Source organism: Neovison vison, chromosome 13 (assembly GCF_020171115.1).
Source record: "Neovison vison isolate M4711 chromosome 13, ASM_NN_V1, whole genome shotgun sequence".
NCBI lineage: Eukaryota > Metazoa > Chordata > Mammalia > Carnivora > Mustelidae > Neogale > Neogale vison.
The window spans coordinates 143,367,459-143,384,227 of NC_058103.1; the positions used below are offsets into that span (position 1 = coordinate 143,367,459).

The window sequence follows — 16,769 nt, forward strand, 5'->3', positions numbered from 1 at the left end:
CCTCCCTGCCTCCCACCCACTCCGGTTGCCCCAGAACTCAGTCCTAAGGGCTGGGACACAGAGCCTGGCTTCCCCAGGGCCTGACCAAGGAGGGTGAGATCAGAACATAATCCCTTCCCCGGTGCCTCCAACTCCAGCGCCCGCTTTTAGCTCCTACTCCGGCTGGGAGCTCATGGTGCCCTAATCCAACCGTGGTTCTGAAGCTGTCCCCACCCCAGAGGGGCTGGAGGAGAGACCCCCTCCACCCTCAGAAGAGGCCTGTCTGGATAAGCTGGTCCTTCCCTCCAGATGACTCTGCACCTGCCCTCAGGCCTTGGGCAAGTCCCCCCTGTGTCTCCCCATCCCTCCAAAGAGCCCCTGATGGTGCCCCTTAGCTCCCTGCATCTCCTGTCACCTTCCCCTTTTGGGTAAGGACCTCACATCATTAACAGCCCCAAGAACAAAGAGCAGGAGCAGCAACTTGGGCAGTCCTCTGTCGCAGCCCTGCCTGGCCCAGGGGCCCACGGTTCACCACGATGCCCGATCGGAGGAAGGCCTGCTCGCCACCACACGGGACGGAGGCCTGCTGCCTCCACGGGGTGCCTGCCCCCCAGCTCCAGCACGCTCCCCGCCCCTTGAGCACTCCTGTCCACAGTCCCTGTTTCTCATGGGCCCCTGGGTGCCGTTCGCACGCTGGATGCGCACTGGACTCGCCTGGTCTGGGGCACGGCGGGGGCTTCAGCACTTGTGTCATGAAGAAGCCTGGCCTTTGCCCTTGGCTTCTGGGAGATGAGCGGCTCTACCCAGTAGACTCTCCTTGTTTAGGGCAGGGGTGGGGTGGGCACATCCGTGTGACTTTGGGTAAGGGCTTTGGGTCCTGCTGTACCAGCTGGCCTGCAGTCGGAGAGAAACCCCACAGACAACACATCGAGCCTCCGTGATGGGGCCCCGGGAAGAAGTCTGGAGCTTGGGTGAGCATCCCCGGCAGGCAATATTCTGTGTGTCCACTCACTGATGGCGGCACAGTGACACCGTCCGGACTGCCCGGGCGGAGGGCTCTGCCCCAGTCATCTGTACTTGGCTGACCCTTCCTTCCTGTAACAGGCCGTGGCCGTGACCACAACCGCCTGCGGTGCACTCTGTGAGTCCTTCCCGTGAATGCTCGCATCGGAGAGTGATCTGGGGAGGCCCTAACTCGCCGCTGTGTCAGCCGTGAGGATGCCCTTGCTTGCGGGCTGCTCCTGGACTTGGCCGGCGGCCCAACCTCCATGTAGTGCTGTCAAAGACCCCTAGGGATTCTGCCATGCAGCCCTGTCTGGGACGCACGGCACCCATCAGGTGGTTGTTCCCATTTGGCAGAGGCCTTAGGCGCTCTGCTCAAGGTCAATGGCAAGTAAGGGCTTTAGCTCAGGATATGGAACAGGCTCCCAGAGCACCTGGCCACCTGCTGCCCCATCCCAGCCCTCCCTGGCGGACACACTACCCCTGCCCGGGAGTGCAGGGATACCGGGATACCGGGAGCGCAGTGGGAACAGGCCCCAGGCTGCCGGGGACTCACCTGGCGGGCTCCACAGGTGCTCCTCACGACGGCAGGTGCTTCCAGGTGCTGACAAAGGCCGTGGGGATGAGCGAGTAGGGCACGGTGGTGATGCAGTTCCACGTGTCGGAAGTGGGGTCATAGCAGTCCAGCGTCTTACACCTCTGGGTCCCGAAGTAGCCCCCCACCACATACAGCTTGTTGCCAGAGGCCAGGGCATGGCACGACATGCGTTTGGCGGTCATGTCCCCGATCCGCGTCCACTGGTTGGTCTCGCAGTCGAAGCGGTAGGCTGAGGCGGCCGTGAACTCCGTGTCGCCTCCCATGATGAAGATCTGGCTGCCCAGCACGGCGGCTGCTGTGTACCGCCAAGGCTGGGGGCACTCGGCCTTGATGGTCCACCGGTTCTCCGAGGGGTCGTAGCACTGGACCTTGGACACCATGTCTCGGTGGATGCTGGTCCCCCCGAAAACGAAGAGCTTCAGCTTGGCACTCACCACGGCAGCGTTGCTGACTCCGTCCCTCAACGGGGCCACCATCATCCACTTGTTAGCCCCAGGGTCATACTTCTCCACCTGCTTCAGGGAGACCGAAGGGGAGGCGGGGAAGACGCCTGCCAGGGAAGTGTGTCCCCCGACCACGTAGAGGCAGTTCTCCAGCTCTGCTGAGCCGTGACCGAAGCGGGCGATCAGCATGGGTGCCGCCTTGGACCACTCCTCATGGACAGTGTCATACACCCACACGTCCTTAGAGACCCCGTTCTCCGAGCCCCGGCCCCCAGTCACGTAGACCTTGCAGCCAATGGCTGAGGCGCTGAATTCCTTCCGGGGGCTGGGCAGGTCGGCCTTGGGGATGATCTCCTTGGCTTTGTGGTCCACCTGGTAGATCTTGTCGCACATGAAGGTCTGGCCCCCCAGGATCAGCAGCGTGTGACCCGCCTTGCGCGGCCGGGCGCAGGGGCTGGTGACCACCCCGTCGTTCTGCAGGATCTTGGTCTTGCAACGGAGCGCCTCGTCTATGATGAGCCTGGTGCGCTCATCGGCCATGAGGAGGGCCTCGCCGGAGACGGCCTCCTTCAGGCAGTCCGCGGGCAGCAGGGCCAGCCGCACGCTCCGGAGCAGCTCGGGCAGGTGGGCCTGCCTCTGCTCCAGGTCGTGCTTCACCCACTGGAGGATGGCCTCGAAGACCACGCGCTCGTCCTCCGTCTCCAGCTCGTCGCTGGAGATGAGGTCCAGCAGGGTGTCCTTGGACAGGCTGTTGAAGTCCTCGCTCTGCCGCACGGTCTCGAAGTGCACCAGGCACATGCGCCAGGAGAACTCGTACAGCCGGCGGCACTGGTGCGCGTCCGAGAGCAGCATCATGCCCAGGCAGTTGGAGGGGAACAGGTTCTTCTCCAGGAACTCGGCGGCGGCGTCGCGCACGTCGTGGAACTGCAGCATGTCGCCGGCCTCCAGCAGCGACTCGGCGTTCTCCTCGTTGATGACGATGCGCGAAGAGTAGGCGAAGTCCAGCAGCAGCTCCAGCACCTCGGGGTGCAGGTTGTCCTGGAAGTTGACCGTGTCGTCGCGGCTCTCCCGCAGGCCGTGGCTGAACATGGCCTCGAAGTAGCGGCTGGACGCGGCCAGCACGGCGCGGTGGCAGGGGAAGGCGCGGTCGCCGGCCCAGAGCGTGACATCCGTGAACATGCAGTGCTTGCGCAGCGTGTTGAGGTGGGCCAGCACGCAGTCGGGGTGCGAGGCTTTGTGGAAGAGGGTGATGTTCATGGAGCCCGTGCTGCTCCGCGACTTCCGGGTCTCGTGGACGCTGACCGACATGCTGAGCCGACCTGCCGGGGGACAAGGCCACAGGTGAGAAGGGCCAGGCCCTGGCTCCCGGTACAGATGGCCCAGGGAGCCCACCCTTCAGCCCCAGCCCTCCTCGCCGGCCTCTGTCCCTCCCCTCAGCCAGCGCTGGGGTGGGGGGTAGCGGCTGGTGTCTACCTCTCCCTTCAGAAACTGATCTTTTGGATTTCAGATCAGCTTTGGAACCAAATATCTTTGGCCTTTGAACCACCTCAGGGTGAGTCTGAAATGCAGCTGCCTCCCATGGTCAAGGGAGCAGTGGCCTTGGGCCATTCAGCAGACTTCAGGTCAGAGCAGGGCTAAGTAGCATGCGGCCCTGGGCCATATCGCATTCTCCAGCTGACCTCTGGGGACACGGCTCAGCTGGGCGAGCCAGGGCTCCGAGAAGCGAGTTCGCTGCCGCACAGTGCCGGAGCCATGCATCCCACATCGGCTATCCAGTTCCAATCCCAATTTCCACTCTCCATGGGCCCAAGGAGACAGAGTCCATCAGGGTTTTCTGTGGCAGGCTGGACACACTATGAGCCCAAGGAGCCACAGACCCCAGGCAGAGTCTTATGTCCTCCCCCAGCCCCCGAGAGGAACCTGTCTGTCCTGAGCTGGGCTCCCAGCAGCACTGGCTGACGTCCCTCAATTCTCTTGCCCTTGGAAAATTCCCAAGAGCTGCCACTACAGCCCAAGGGCTCATGTCCTCCAGATCAGGGTCGTCCAAGGCCTCCTGACCCAGCAAGGGCTGGGAGGCAGAGCTGGCGGACCAGTGTGAGTGGCTTCACCTACAAGACACCTGCTCGATTCTGAGGTCCCCAACAAGAGAGCCACAAGAAGTGCCCGGGTGACAGTAAGACATGCAGACTAGGAAAGCTGTCCAGATTGGCCTCAGCTGAAGCCTCTGGAAAACCCGGAAGGAAAGGAGCCTCCTTAGTCCCTACAGGCAACTCCAAGGATCTTGGGCCACAGCGAGCACCTCACCTGCCCCCAACTGCCATGCCCTCCAATGCCAGGCCAGGATTCGGGGCTCAGGGGGCTGCTCCGCATTAGCATCCTGACCCCCAAAGCCTGTGTTACATTCTTCCTGCTGGTAATGAGCCCCCCCTCAAAAAAACCCAAACCTCTTCTTTTTCCTTTTTAATTTTCAAAAGTATATAACCCCCAACCCCCACTCGAAGTCAATTTTCTGCTCAAGTAATAATCTGGTAAAGGAAGGAAGCGATTTCATGCTTCGCTGAGACTGTAAATTAGCGTCCAAGAGCTCTGCTGTCTCACTCACTCCTCCCCCGGCAAAGAACCAGAGAAACCACGACCTGACGGGATGAGCTGCCAGGGCAAGGCCCCTGCTCCCGGGCCCAGGCAGGAAAGGGGCAGAGGCTGGGGCTGGCCGTGCTGTTCCTAGCCCCCAAGCTCCAGGCAGGTGACCTGCCAGGGACACTGCTGTGCACAGCTGCCACTGTAGGCCACCAGGCTTGCAGTTATGAGGTTAGCCCACGGGGTGGGAGGTGCGGCCGGCACAAGGGAAAGAGAGTTGGGCCCAGGTCCAGGCTGAACCGGAGGGTCCCCGTTCAGCCACCACCCTCTCTCCTAAAGCCCCATTTTTTCTTCTGTGAAAGAAAGTCCCTGCTGGGACCTCAGAATTACTCAGTTGTGGCAGTTTTTTACAGAACATGACCTCTGAGCCTGGCCCTGGGACTGGGAGGCCCGGAGATGGAGAAGCTCCAGTGGCCCGGCCCCCAGAGGCTTTACTGGTAGGTAGCTCTGTACTTGGCCCAGATCCGAATTCCAGACACTGCAACACGTTTCCCCAAATCTTGCTCCCAGACACTTTCCCAAATGCGGTCATTCATCAAGTGACTCCCTCCGCCCTGTCCCCACTGGGCCTGGGCAGATGAGAAGCTATGGCCTTTGACCTGTGCACCAAGCCGGGGGGGATCCTCCAAGGACTCCGATTCAGGGAATCAGGTGGAGACTCCTTATGGGGGGGGCTAAGTGCAGGGCAAACCAGGACTCAAAGAATGAGAGAGTGTCAAAAAGCAGGGCAAACCCAAGTGGAGCAGCCGCGTCTGCCCCGAGAAGGAGGTCAAGTGGCGAGCTCTCCAAGGCCAATGCCGACTGAGCAGCCCAGGGCTCCAGAGCTGACTGATGTCTTCCTCAGCACCAAGAGGCCTGCCCACTGACGCAAATCCCCTGCACAGGCGGAGAGCCAGACCTGGGCGCACACACCCAAGCAGGTTCCCACCCCCAGAGAGCAGCCTGTCTGGGCACCTCCCTGCCGAGGGCAGAGGCACCTGCCTGGCTGTGGCCCCGGATTGTCCCACCTCCTTTTGGGCAGTGCCTGTTCCGAGCCAATTCTGCGGTGACAGCAGCCATCAGGCATGCCCTGACTTGCCCCAGACCCTGAGGTGAGGTGATCGTATCCCTGAAGCATCATGATTCCCGGAGGTGGAGGGTCTCATTACCCCAGTTCACAGATGAGGACGCTGAGACCCAAACACAGGAAGGGAATAGCAGGAGCTACAAGTCTCCAGCCGGGCCCACAGGTCCCCAGGGCTGTGCTTCAGCTCCGGGCTAGCAGGCGCGGGAAGACAGGCTCAGAGCTGGGGGCCCTGGGCACTACCTGCCCTGCGGAGGGCTCCTCACCTCACCCGCAAAACATCTGGAAGCCGGTCACCTCCACCATCACATGTCCGGGAGAGCACTCTGAATTTCCTCCCAACCTGAGGCCCACCCCGCCCAGGGAAATGAGCAATGGCAGCAACATGCTCCTTCTTATTCGGGTCCAACCTCCAGGGTCACCCCAACCCTCCCCCCCAGCGACACCCAGCCCTAGCAAGCCCTGTGGCTCTGCCTCCTGAACCTTCTGCCCTGGACTACTGGAAACCCCCCCACCTGGTTCTGCTTCTGTCCTCTATGATCTGGGTTCCCTCCAGACACCAGAGGGATCCTCACCTGGATCCCATCACGCCCAGTCACAACCCACCAAGGGGTGTCCCAATACCCTCAGAGAAATCTCAGGTTGTCACCGTGGCTGCCAGGCCCCAGAGTAGTCGACCCTTCCTCACTGGCTGTCTTCTCTCCTCACATGCTGCCACTTCCCACCCTGCTCTCCCTCTCAGGCCACCCTGGACTTCTTACTGGGCCTCAGGACCTTTTCACATGCTGCTCCTTCGGCTGGAAGTCTCCCCTGTTGTCACTTCTTTTCTGCATGGCTTGCTCTGTCACCCCCTCAGAGGGTAACCTGACCTCCTCTTGGAGGTCACCTCCTCCCCACCCCTCATCCACTTCTGCCCTCCTCACAGCACCCACACTACATAACAGAATGTGTTTATCTGTCTCCCCAACCTGCTGAAGGTGGGGGGCCATGTGTGGGGCCAACTGATGTGACCCCAACATGCAGTGCAACCTGGCACAGAGCAGCCCCTCGATCTGACTGGATGAACCCCCTGCCTTTGCTCATGATGAAGTCTGGAGACCTGTACAAGGCAGGAAACTTACTCCACTTGACGTCTACTGGAGTTCAGCTGCTCTGCAGACACAGAGGCGACGGCTGGGATGGTGAAGGCTGTCTTGGGGGCGGGGGGTGGGGGTGGGGCACAGCACTGGCTCCCGTCAGCACCGACGCCCTGACTGCTGTCACAACCAGCCTCCTCTGCTCCAGGTGGTTGGGCCGGCGCACTGGGGCCTGGCTGGCCGAAGCAGCCCATCCCTGAGCCCTGGGGCTGCCTGAGTGGGACCCTGGCCAGGCCGATCAGTGTGCCGTCCTCCTAGCCACCACGATGGGTCAAGGAGACTCTAGTCTATGACACTTACTGGAACTACAGGGAACGAAGCAGGTACAGACGGGACTGGAGCAGGGCAGGGGACTGGATGGTGGCCACGCTGCCCAAGACAGGCACCACATGGAGGAGGCACAGTAGGGCCTCTTGTCCCTGCAGAGCCTGCCTCTCCCCTTCCTTTTGTCTGATGGGGGTTTCTGTCACTGGCCATTTAGAGTCCCCACCAGGACAAGCGCTCACTGAACATCAGTTTCCTGGGGCTGTGCTCCTTGCTCAGTCAGGGGTCTCTGCTGTGTGGGTCCCTCCGCCCTGACCTGCGGGGGGCCACCCCAGACATCGAGTATGGGTTTTAGGAGCTGGTTTTCCGTGTTCACTAGCAGTTACACACACAGCCCTATGTGGGGCAGGGGATACACAGAGTGCGCACAGGCTCCCGTCCAGTGGCAGGAGGGATGGGCATTTAAGAGCAGGTGTTCAAGGGCCATCTCCTTGGCTCCCTGCCTTGAGGGCCATGATGAATCAGATGCTCTCACACTGTGTGCATGAGAACTCTTCAGATTACCTAAGCATCCTCCTGGGCTTTGATGGATTTAAGGCACATGAAGTAACAGCCGTGCTCCAGCCCAGCAATCCGTCACCCCTCAGGGGCACTGATCCCCCTCAGACAGCACCTCCGCTCCCCACATGCAATCCTCACCTGCACAGACGCAGTTAAAATGCACCAGATAACCACGTATAACCACGTACCTAGCTCATTTCTCCCATCGCCCTTGGAAAGTTAACTAAATGCACATGGAAACAAAGTAGCCAAGGGGGTGAGACCTCCAGAAGAAACTCGCCACGCTCTCCAAAGATCCCAGCCCCAGAAAGCCGAAGGCCTCCATTCTCAGGGAAAAAATGCACCACAAGATGATCAAAACTACTGTGGGGGGGGGCACCTGGGTGGCTCAGTTGGTTGAGTTGGACTCTTGATTCTGGCTCAGGTCCTGATCTCAGGATCCTGAGATGGGGCTCTGTGATGGGCTCTGTGCTCAGCATGGGGTCTGCTGGAGGGTCTCTCTCCCTCTGCCTCTCCCCCTCCCCCATGCTCTCTTTAAAATATGTAAGTAAATCTTTAAAACAAAACAAAAAACCCCCAAATCCTGCTGTTGGGGCCACTGTCCAGAAGGCCTGACTGATTTGGCTGTAGCATGAACCCCCTGCCCTCCTCCCTCCACCATCCAGGAATGCGCGCTCCCCAAGATGAGGATGAATTCTCCTGCTGTTCCCCGGAGGCCAGAGGGAGTGGGGAAGCCCAGGGCCCGGGCGGTGGGTTGTGGGTAATGTGGCTCCGACTCACTCAGCAGCCTTAAGCTTCCTGAGCAATTCCCATGTGCCACGCACGTATGGGGTGTGGGAGGAGGTGACGGACAGAGACAGGCTCCTGCCCCACGGGGCTGTGTTCTGCGGTCGGCAGTCGGGGTGGGGGGGGTGGACAGATCAGCAGTGAGGGAACAGGTCAGTGAGGAAAATGAACAGCAGTGGGCTGCGGTGACAAGACAGTGGGGTCACTTAGGCCCCTGTGAAGAGGGGACACATGAGCTGAAGCTTCAGTGATGAGTCAGAGCCAGGGTGTGACGACAGGGAAAGGAAGGTTCTGGGTGCAGGAAAGGAAAACACAAAGGCTAGGCAGAAACAAGGCTGGTCTGCACTCAGGGAAGAGAACAGGCCAGGGGCACAGTCAGGGGCACAGCCAGGCGAGGCTGGTGCAGGACCAGAGACGCCCACAAACTGTGACACAGCTCCCACTGACGGGCAGGGTCAATGTCCCCTCCCTTTGCATCTGAGCGGGTTCCGCGGTGGCACTGTGGCTGACCAAATGGAGCCAAAGGGACGCTGGGCCGACCGGTGGGCCCAGACCTTCAGAGCCTGGCGCTTCCACTCCGTGTCTCGCAGTGCTCCCGCGAAGGGAAGCCAGACGACGTGAGCCCACCACACCGCGATGCGGCGCTGGCCTGCCCTGCAGGGCGGAGAGTGGCCCGGCTTCTCCCCCTGCATCTGGCCACCGGAGTCCATGTCCCGGACACACGCGCGAGGAACTCGCCTCACGTAGCCCAGCGGCAGCAGGTGGGCCCAGCCAGCTAGTCCGAACCGGGGCACCAGACACAGGACCCCGGTGCCCGCAAAGGTCACCCATCACCCAACCTCAAAGCCCAAGACAAATCCTGACTGAGCACCTGCTGGATACCAGGCGATGCTGAAGGCCAAAAAACAAGACGGTGAGCTCCTACGACCTCTCGGACCCACAGAGCACACGCATCACACCAAGGCTAACGTGTGAGCAGGACGGGAGAGCGCCCGGGAGAGGCAGCCAGTACTCTGCAGACGCTTCTCTGGTGGGGTTCTGCCCCCGCTGCACAGACAACTGTGACAGAGCCGAGGGAGGAGAGATCAAAGTTCCTCAAGGCCACTGCTTAGAACAGGGCTACTGAAGACCAGGAAGCCACTACTGTGCACTGTTGGGAAAGTTAATTCATCTCTCTGCGTCTGTTTTTTTCAACCACAGAGGGACACGGAGAACAACTGAGAGACAACTGAGACAGTAAATGATGTGCATTTCACGTGGCCTGGTCATGCTCCCTCCGTGGCCTGTTTCAGTACTGCCACTTGTTACCACTGTCACTGAGCAAATGACACAGAAGACACCCCTAAGCCTTACTCTATCCCTACCCTCTGGTCTGGGTTTTCTTTTCTTTCTAAAGTATTTCTACGCCAACCATGAGACTTGAACTCACGACCCTGAGATCAAGAGTACAGAGCCAGCGTAGCGTCCTACAGAGCCAGCCAGCGTCCCTGCCCTCTGCTTTGATTAAGGCAATTTGCACTATTATTCATTTATAAGTTGTTCTATTTTTTTTATTATTATGTAATATTTTTGCATCAGAAGAAAACACCAAAGGTGTATGTCAAGCTGGCTAGATCTCGGTATCTCCGGGAGCTGTAAAAACGAAGGAGTTAAATACTATGAAACACCGCACGGGCGCTGGGCTGTGTGATGCAACACGCTTCCCAGGCAGGGATCTCGGGGTGGCCACGTGACCCGGCAGCTCAAGTGCCCGCCTGCCCCACCCCCACGTCTGGGGACCCAAGCACCTCAGGGAGCACACAAGGTGCAGGGGTATCCATTCTTCCATTTTTCAAGTAGAAAGCAAACTAAGCACCCTTGCAAAGCACACAGATCTAATTGTTAATTGAAAGCAAAATCACTATGACCACGGTAACTGAATTAGAGGCGAGATCATTTGAGATACAAGTGCATCATCAGACAAAGGGTCCTTTCCCTAAATGCCTCTACCTCTCAAGAGTCCTTTCTTTAAAAAAATAAACCTTTATACACATTCAAAAACTTATACGTACCCTGTTTTTAATTTAAACCACAAAGGATTAGAACTATTTGGATTTTTTGCTGTGTCTCTATTTCGATTTCGTTTTCCATTTCTATTGTGAAAGATCTCAACCCTGCAGCAAAGTGGGGAAAATTATGTAATACACACCTTCTGCTCAATGTGGTTAGTTGGCTGGATGAAACTTTGCCCCACCCCAGCCCACAGCCTCACCCCCGTTCCTCCTGCAGGGGAATGGCCTGGCCACAGGGACAGTTCTAGAACAGAGCATGGCTCAGGGAAGGGGTAAGGGTGTTGTTTCATCCAGCACTGGGTTACAACCAGGTTCCTCTTTCAGCAGTACCAACATGACCCTGCTTCAGATGGCCCACATGAAAGGGAGACAGCAGGTCAGCCTGCCCCAGAGCTCACCTCCCCACAGGGCAGAATCCCAGCCAACTCGGAGATCTCTGGCAGACCACACTGTGGGACAACCTGGTTCTCTTGCCTGCGGTTCTGAGTTCAGGACATCCAGTGCCACTGTACCCTCTCAAACATGCCCAGTTCCCCGTACTGTGTGTCCCCGGTGGGTTAGTGAGTCCTAAGGCTTCTCTACACATGGTCCACCTGTCCACCTGCAGCCAAAGCCTGGAAGGGGAAGGGAGGTCCTGGGAGACCCAGAGTGTGGGCAAAGGCTTCCGTGCTTTTTCCACGTGTTTTACAGCCTTTTCACTTAATGCCCCTAAATGTTAGGCGCACTTGAGGAAGGCCAGCTTCTTTGGCATCCATGACGGATCTAGGGGCCACAGCCTGGGGTTCCAGCCTACTGCAGCCTCTGCTGGCCGGGAAGCCTGGGAAGTTGACAGATGCATTAGAGATGGCTGCCAGCTCCACTGGTGTGGAAACGCTGCTCAGGAGAAGAAGGGCTTGGGGCTGTGCTGCACTGGCTTACCCGGGGCACCAGGCTCTGCCTTCCCAGAAGAGGCACAGGACAGGAGGTAAGGGGTCAAGGCTGTGCAACCCTGCTGGGAGATGAAGCAACACTTGTTGCAAAGCCTTAGCAGGGAACTCCGGCCCAGAGGGGAACCAGACCAAATGCATGACTACAGTGGGCCTCTGCTGTGCTGGGCCTCTCCCCCAGAAGCTGCGATCCCCGTAAGCGATCGGGACCGTCCGCTCTAATCAGGGTGGGCTGAGTTACACCGCATCAACAAACACCCCCAAACGTCAGCAGCTTCAGAGGACAGAGGTTTGTCCCTTGCTCATGCCGCACACATGTGCGTGTGCTCAGTGGTGGCGGGTAGGGGAGTGTGAGAGTGTTCTTGTCATCACCGCCAGCCCTGGGGACCCCGAGGACAGAGCAGCACCGTGTCATCAGTCGGTATGCCAATGGGAAAAGGGAGAGCGTTCTGGAACGTGAGCACTGACAACCCCGTTCTTGGCCTGAAGACGTGTAGCCCTTCTGCTCCCATCTCATCGGCCAAAACCAGGCCCCCGGCTGCACTCACCCGTGAGCACCCGAAGCGCACTCCTGCCATCTGCCCCTCCATTTCTGTCATCTGTCCACAAGCACAGGAGCTCCGGGATTCAGGGCCAGAACAGTACATCGCAGTTCTCAAGTACTTGCGACACAGTAGGCAGTGTTCTGCGTGCCTTCTGCGCTAACTCGTCCTCCTCCCTGCAGCCCGAGATACACGCACCACCTGGACCTCCCCGGCTGGACCTGGGGCGATGAGCTCCCACCAGCCAATGTCATGAGGCTGCTTAGGGTGCAGCTCCCTCTCACTTTTTCCCAGGCACCAACGGACAGAGATCTAGGGGCCACAGCCTGGGGTTCCAGCCACCAGACACTCCCTTCTCTGTCTACCCCTTGGAGCCACCCCGTCAACCAGCTTCCGTGCACCCGGGGCAGTGCCAACTTGCAGAGAATGAAGCCTCCGTGCTCCAGGATATCCAATGTGGGTGACGAACTAACTTTTCTCCTGTGCACTGCAAAAGGGCCTCCAGCCTCTAGGGTCATTTTGTGGGTCCTATTCAGGAGAGGACACCCAGCTGAGCAAGGCCGCCTCAGGGAAAGGATGTGACAGTCTCCCAGGTCTTGCCCAGCTGCTCTAAGACAATGGAAGGATTTTGCCCGCTCCGCAACCACAAGGCTTTGTGTTTTAGGAGAAGCTATCTTGCTCAGGAGAGAAACAGACCCTCAGGAGGGGCCGTCTGGGCAGCCTTAGCTCTGGGCAGTCAGCATTCCGTTCTCTGCCCAGAGCCCTGTCTTCCCACGGCATGAGTTCCACAGATCAAGTGAGACAGACCAAGAGGCACACCCAGGAGCTCAGTTATTTTTACTGAAAAGATGATCTAAGGGTGAAGCGAAAGATACAAAAGATGCAAATCCTCCAGAATCACAGCCCTGAACGCAGGCATTTTCCTGAGGGTTTTCCTGAGGGTAAGGGGATAGGGTGGTTATGGCTGAGGACACTGCCCTAAGGGTGAAAATTAGTTCTTGGAGGATGAAAATCCTGGGTGTGCACTTTTTTATTTTCTTTTTTTTAAAATGATTTTATTTATTTGAGAAAGAGAGAGAGAGCATGAGCAGGGGGAGGGTGAGAGGGAGAAGCAGACTCCCGCTGAGCAGGGAGCCCAATGCGGGGCTCAATTTCAGGACCCCAGGATCATGACCCAAGCTGAAGTCAGACACTCAAACAACTAAGCCACCAGGCGCCCCACTTGTTCTTTTTATGTACAAAGCACAGATACACACACAGCACACTGACTTACAGCATATCTGGTATTAACATTTATGGGAGGAGTAAGCACAGTTGGGGAGAAAAGGTCTAAAATGGTTTTGAGGGAAGGTGATAAGGTTAAGAAACACTGCCGAACTGTTTTCACTTTGGCTTATTTTTCCCTTTTATCCCCAAACAGTTTACACTGTTGCAGTTATGGAACCCTATTTTACATCGTTTTTTACCTATTTACATAGTTTCCAAATTCCTATCCTTCCTTCACTATTGAACAAGGTTAATTAAATGCCTGCTGCTTACAGGCGATAGGATCCACAGCCCCTGGCTCCCTTATCAAACAGCCCAGTGTCTCTGTGGTTGCCAAATGTAACTTTCAAGGTCTGTGAAATATACAATGACCATCTGGGTCATTCATCCAGTTTTAAAACTTTTTACCTGAAGAATAACATTTTTGCTTATGTTGAATTGCTGTATCCTCTAGGGATAAAATCTACGGAGAAGAATCACAGATGCTCGATGTCCTTTTATCCTAGAGGTTCTGTTTACACACGCTTAAACTGCCCCTGCAACAAAGTGCCTTCTTACAGTTAAAGGGGATAGTGGTGTAGATAGCACCAAACTCATCAGGGCGGGACAGACAGAGGTACCACATCCCGTTCCCCCTCAGCTCAGCGGGGGCCACCTGGACTGTCTCTGGCCCCCAAAGCTGGGAGTCTGCAAGCCCAGCTGTTCCTCCAGCTGGGAGCAATGCCAATGAAATGGACACCACTGCTCTAATCAGAGAGGGGACAGAGAACTCCACACTCAAGCTCACCCATCTGTTGAAATAACTTGTTTCCTCTCACTTATCCAGAGTGAGATGGAGAGAAACAAAGAAGGATAGAGAGAACAGCCCGCTCCAAAGCGAGCACTGCACCATGGTCTTGGGTTCTTCCCTCCTCAGAAGGACTGGCCCAGCCCTTGGCAAATGAGGGGGTGGGGGTGGGAACCCGGAGGGAGATGGTCTCTTCTCCTGTCTGGTCCCTTAAAAGATTCTCAGAGCCCCACAGATGGAGCCATTAAAAGCACTCTGGCCTAGATATCATTTTCAATGAGCCACCTGGAGCAACAGTTTTGGAGGGAAATGAATATGCAGACTAGAACTAGGGGAAAAAATCAACAAAAGCACCAGGAGTAAAGCACTGGCTATTTGCTCATGGTGGGTCTTTCTCCTGGTTCATTCCTCTCCAGGCTGTCAGCGTGAGTGCCAAAAAGGTATCAGAATGCTCCTCAATTCCTAATGCCCAATATATAAGCTCTATCTTTTCTCTTCCCACTGAGGGCCAGGAGCAGGGGAGTGTAGCTGGAGAGCAACTGAGTATCTTTCAAAATGACAAACGCAGGTGCCCTCTGTCCCAGCATTTCCACGCCTGGGAACCTTGCCCTCAGTCCCATTTGCACATGAAATTTTGGCCGCAAGCAAAAAGCTGGAAAATAACCGCAATATTCATAACTGAGAGTCCTAGTCAAATAAACCTTGGTTCATTCATATAGTGTAACACTACGCAGCCATATATATATATATATATATAAAGCAGGTGGCTTTCCAAGCTACCATGAAAAGCACTGCAGATGGGAGGCTTTTACGTCTTCTAGAAACCAGACGACCTCTGTACACACGCAGACACGACACATAGCCGTGGGCGTATGCAGAGACTACCTCTGGGAGGCTGTGTAAGAAACCAGTGGACGGTAGTGTCGCTGGTGGGAACGGGGGAGACGCCCAGCCCTCTGCACTGAATTCTGTGCCAGGTACAGTATCACTTTTTCAAAACCCTGCATGAAACTTTGTGGCAGCTGCTTTTAAATGCATTCTCTCGCTCAATCCTTAAGCCACTTCTTCAAGGTCCCAGCCATACAGACGGGCCAACTGAGGCCCAGAGAAGATTAAAAAACTGTGCACACATCTTCAGTGTTCAAAGCTATTCTGCTCCCAAGTCCCTGCTCAAAGAGCACAATGAGGTCTATTTATGAAGACAAAGAACCCTCCCGGCCACAAATGCCACAAATGCTGTGTCCAGCTGAACAGGAGATAGTCCTTTAAATGAAAACCCTTGATTCCTCGAGCACCCCGGTCCCATGGAGCAAACCTGCATCTTCCCTCCTGGGCTTCAGGAAAGAAAGAAGCATGTGCAGGGGTGTCTCCCTGACAGGCTTAGTACTGCCGGAAGGGTGCCCGCTGCCGAGGACAGCGGATGACCTGGAGACAGACACGGGCTTTCCGTCAGGCACCTACGTCCCCCGCCTGCCCCCGCCTGGAGAACAGCCACCATCAGTCTGGGCCTCCCCTCTTGCTGCTACTGCCTGGGCCGTGATGTGGGACCTAATTCAGATGCGCAGTCAGTGCCCTTGTTTCCACATTTGTCAAATGGGTGTGAACATCACCACACCCACCGCAGCAGACTGAGGGGAAATTAAGGCAGAGAGCTGGGCTCAGGGCCTGGCACCCAGCTCCCAGGTGCTCTGGGCAGCACCGTGCACTCAAAATGTTTGTGGTAAAATGTTTTCATTGAAGAATACGAAGAAATCTAGCCTTATAGGAATGGGCTGTCGGAAAAGGAAGGAAACTATAAGAGCCTATACTATAAGGATATTCTTCTCTGATACCTCACCAAGGCCTGCACAGCAGTAGCCTCCTGCAGATTAGTCAATGTAGAACCTGAGCCTGAATCCGTGAACTTTTGTACTCTGTGACATTCCGGTCTCCTGGTCTATCTTGCACTCTGAATGGATTTTTCACCCATGCATGCTTTGGTAACACCGTGCAATGGTCACTCAGAACACATCAGCTCACTAAGCCATGCGCTTGGAGAGATTAGTGAAAAAGGCAAATAATACCTTGGCGTTGCCATGAAAACAGTTTTGACTTTGGGGACCCCTAGAAGAAACTCTGGGATCCTCCTAACCACACTCTGACAACACCAGGTTAGCAGAACTCCCTGACCCTCCACATCAGCCATGTTCTTTTTAAGAACTCAGAGGAAAACTATGGAAGCATGGAGTGGGTGACCGCGAGAAGACCTGCCCCGTGGGTCTCGGCCCCCTCCCCAGCTTGCATGGGGGGGGGCGGTCACAAGGGCCAGCACTTTCTACCCTGTGGCTGGCTGGCCTCCCCTCATGCCCTGGGACCTCCCTTCCCCCGGCCTGCCCTGATCCTCCTCTCATTACCAGCCACTTTCTTACCACAGGACCCCCTCATTCTTCCCCAAAATAACAGATCTGGGTACTTTGTACTGGGCAGGACCTCAGACAGCAAACTACAGGGGCCACGCATGGGCTGCTGCCTTTGGGCTTTGCAGCTGATAATTCTTGGTCGCTTGAAATTACAGATGTGTGTATATTTATAGCCAAATACACGGTTGCCCAGAAATTGCAACTCATTCATATATACACTTTTAGCACATTGCTTGGTCACCAAGTTCCATTAAATCTTCCTTCCTGGGTTCCTTGTGTCACCAGTCCTATGCTGGAGACAAGGTGAGGCCTTCCCCACTGCACACTTG

General features: G+C 56.6%; 1 protein-coding gene across 4 annotated transcripts in view; it reads right to left on the reverse strand.

The window, feature by feature from the left end:
- KLHL25 (kelch like family member 25) overlaps window positions 1-16,769 on the reverse strand; it is a 46,456-nt gene that overhangs the window by 7,235 nt on the left and 22,452 nt on the right. For 3 of the 4 annotated variants that reach the window (XM_044230507.1, XM_044230505.1, XM_044230506.1), the window contains exon 2: window positions 1,538-3,341. In XM_044230507.1, coding sequence (XP_044086442.1) covers window positions 1,561-3,330 — 1,770 coding nt within the window. In that variant the 5' untranslated portion in view covers window positions 3,331-3,341 and the 3' untranslated portion in view covers window positions 1,538-1,560. Of the gene's footprint in view, window positions 1-1,537; window positions 3,342-6,843; window positions 6,865-16,769 lie in introns of those variants that run through there. The other variant, XM_044230508.1, reaches the window with a different exon arrangement.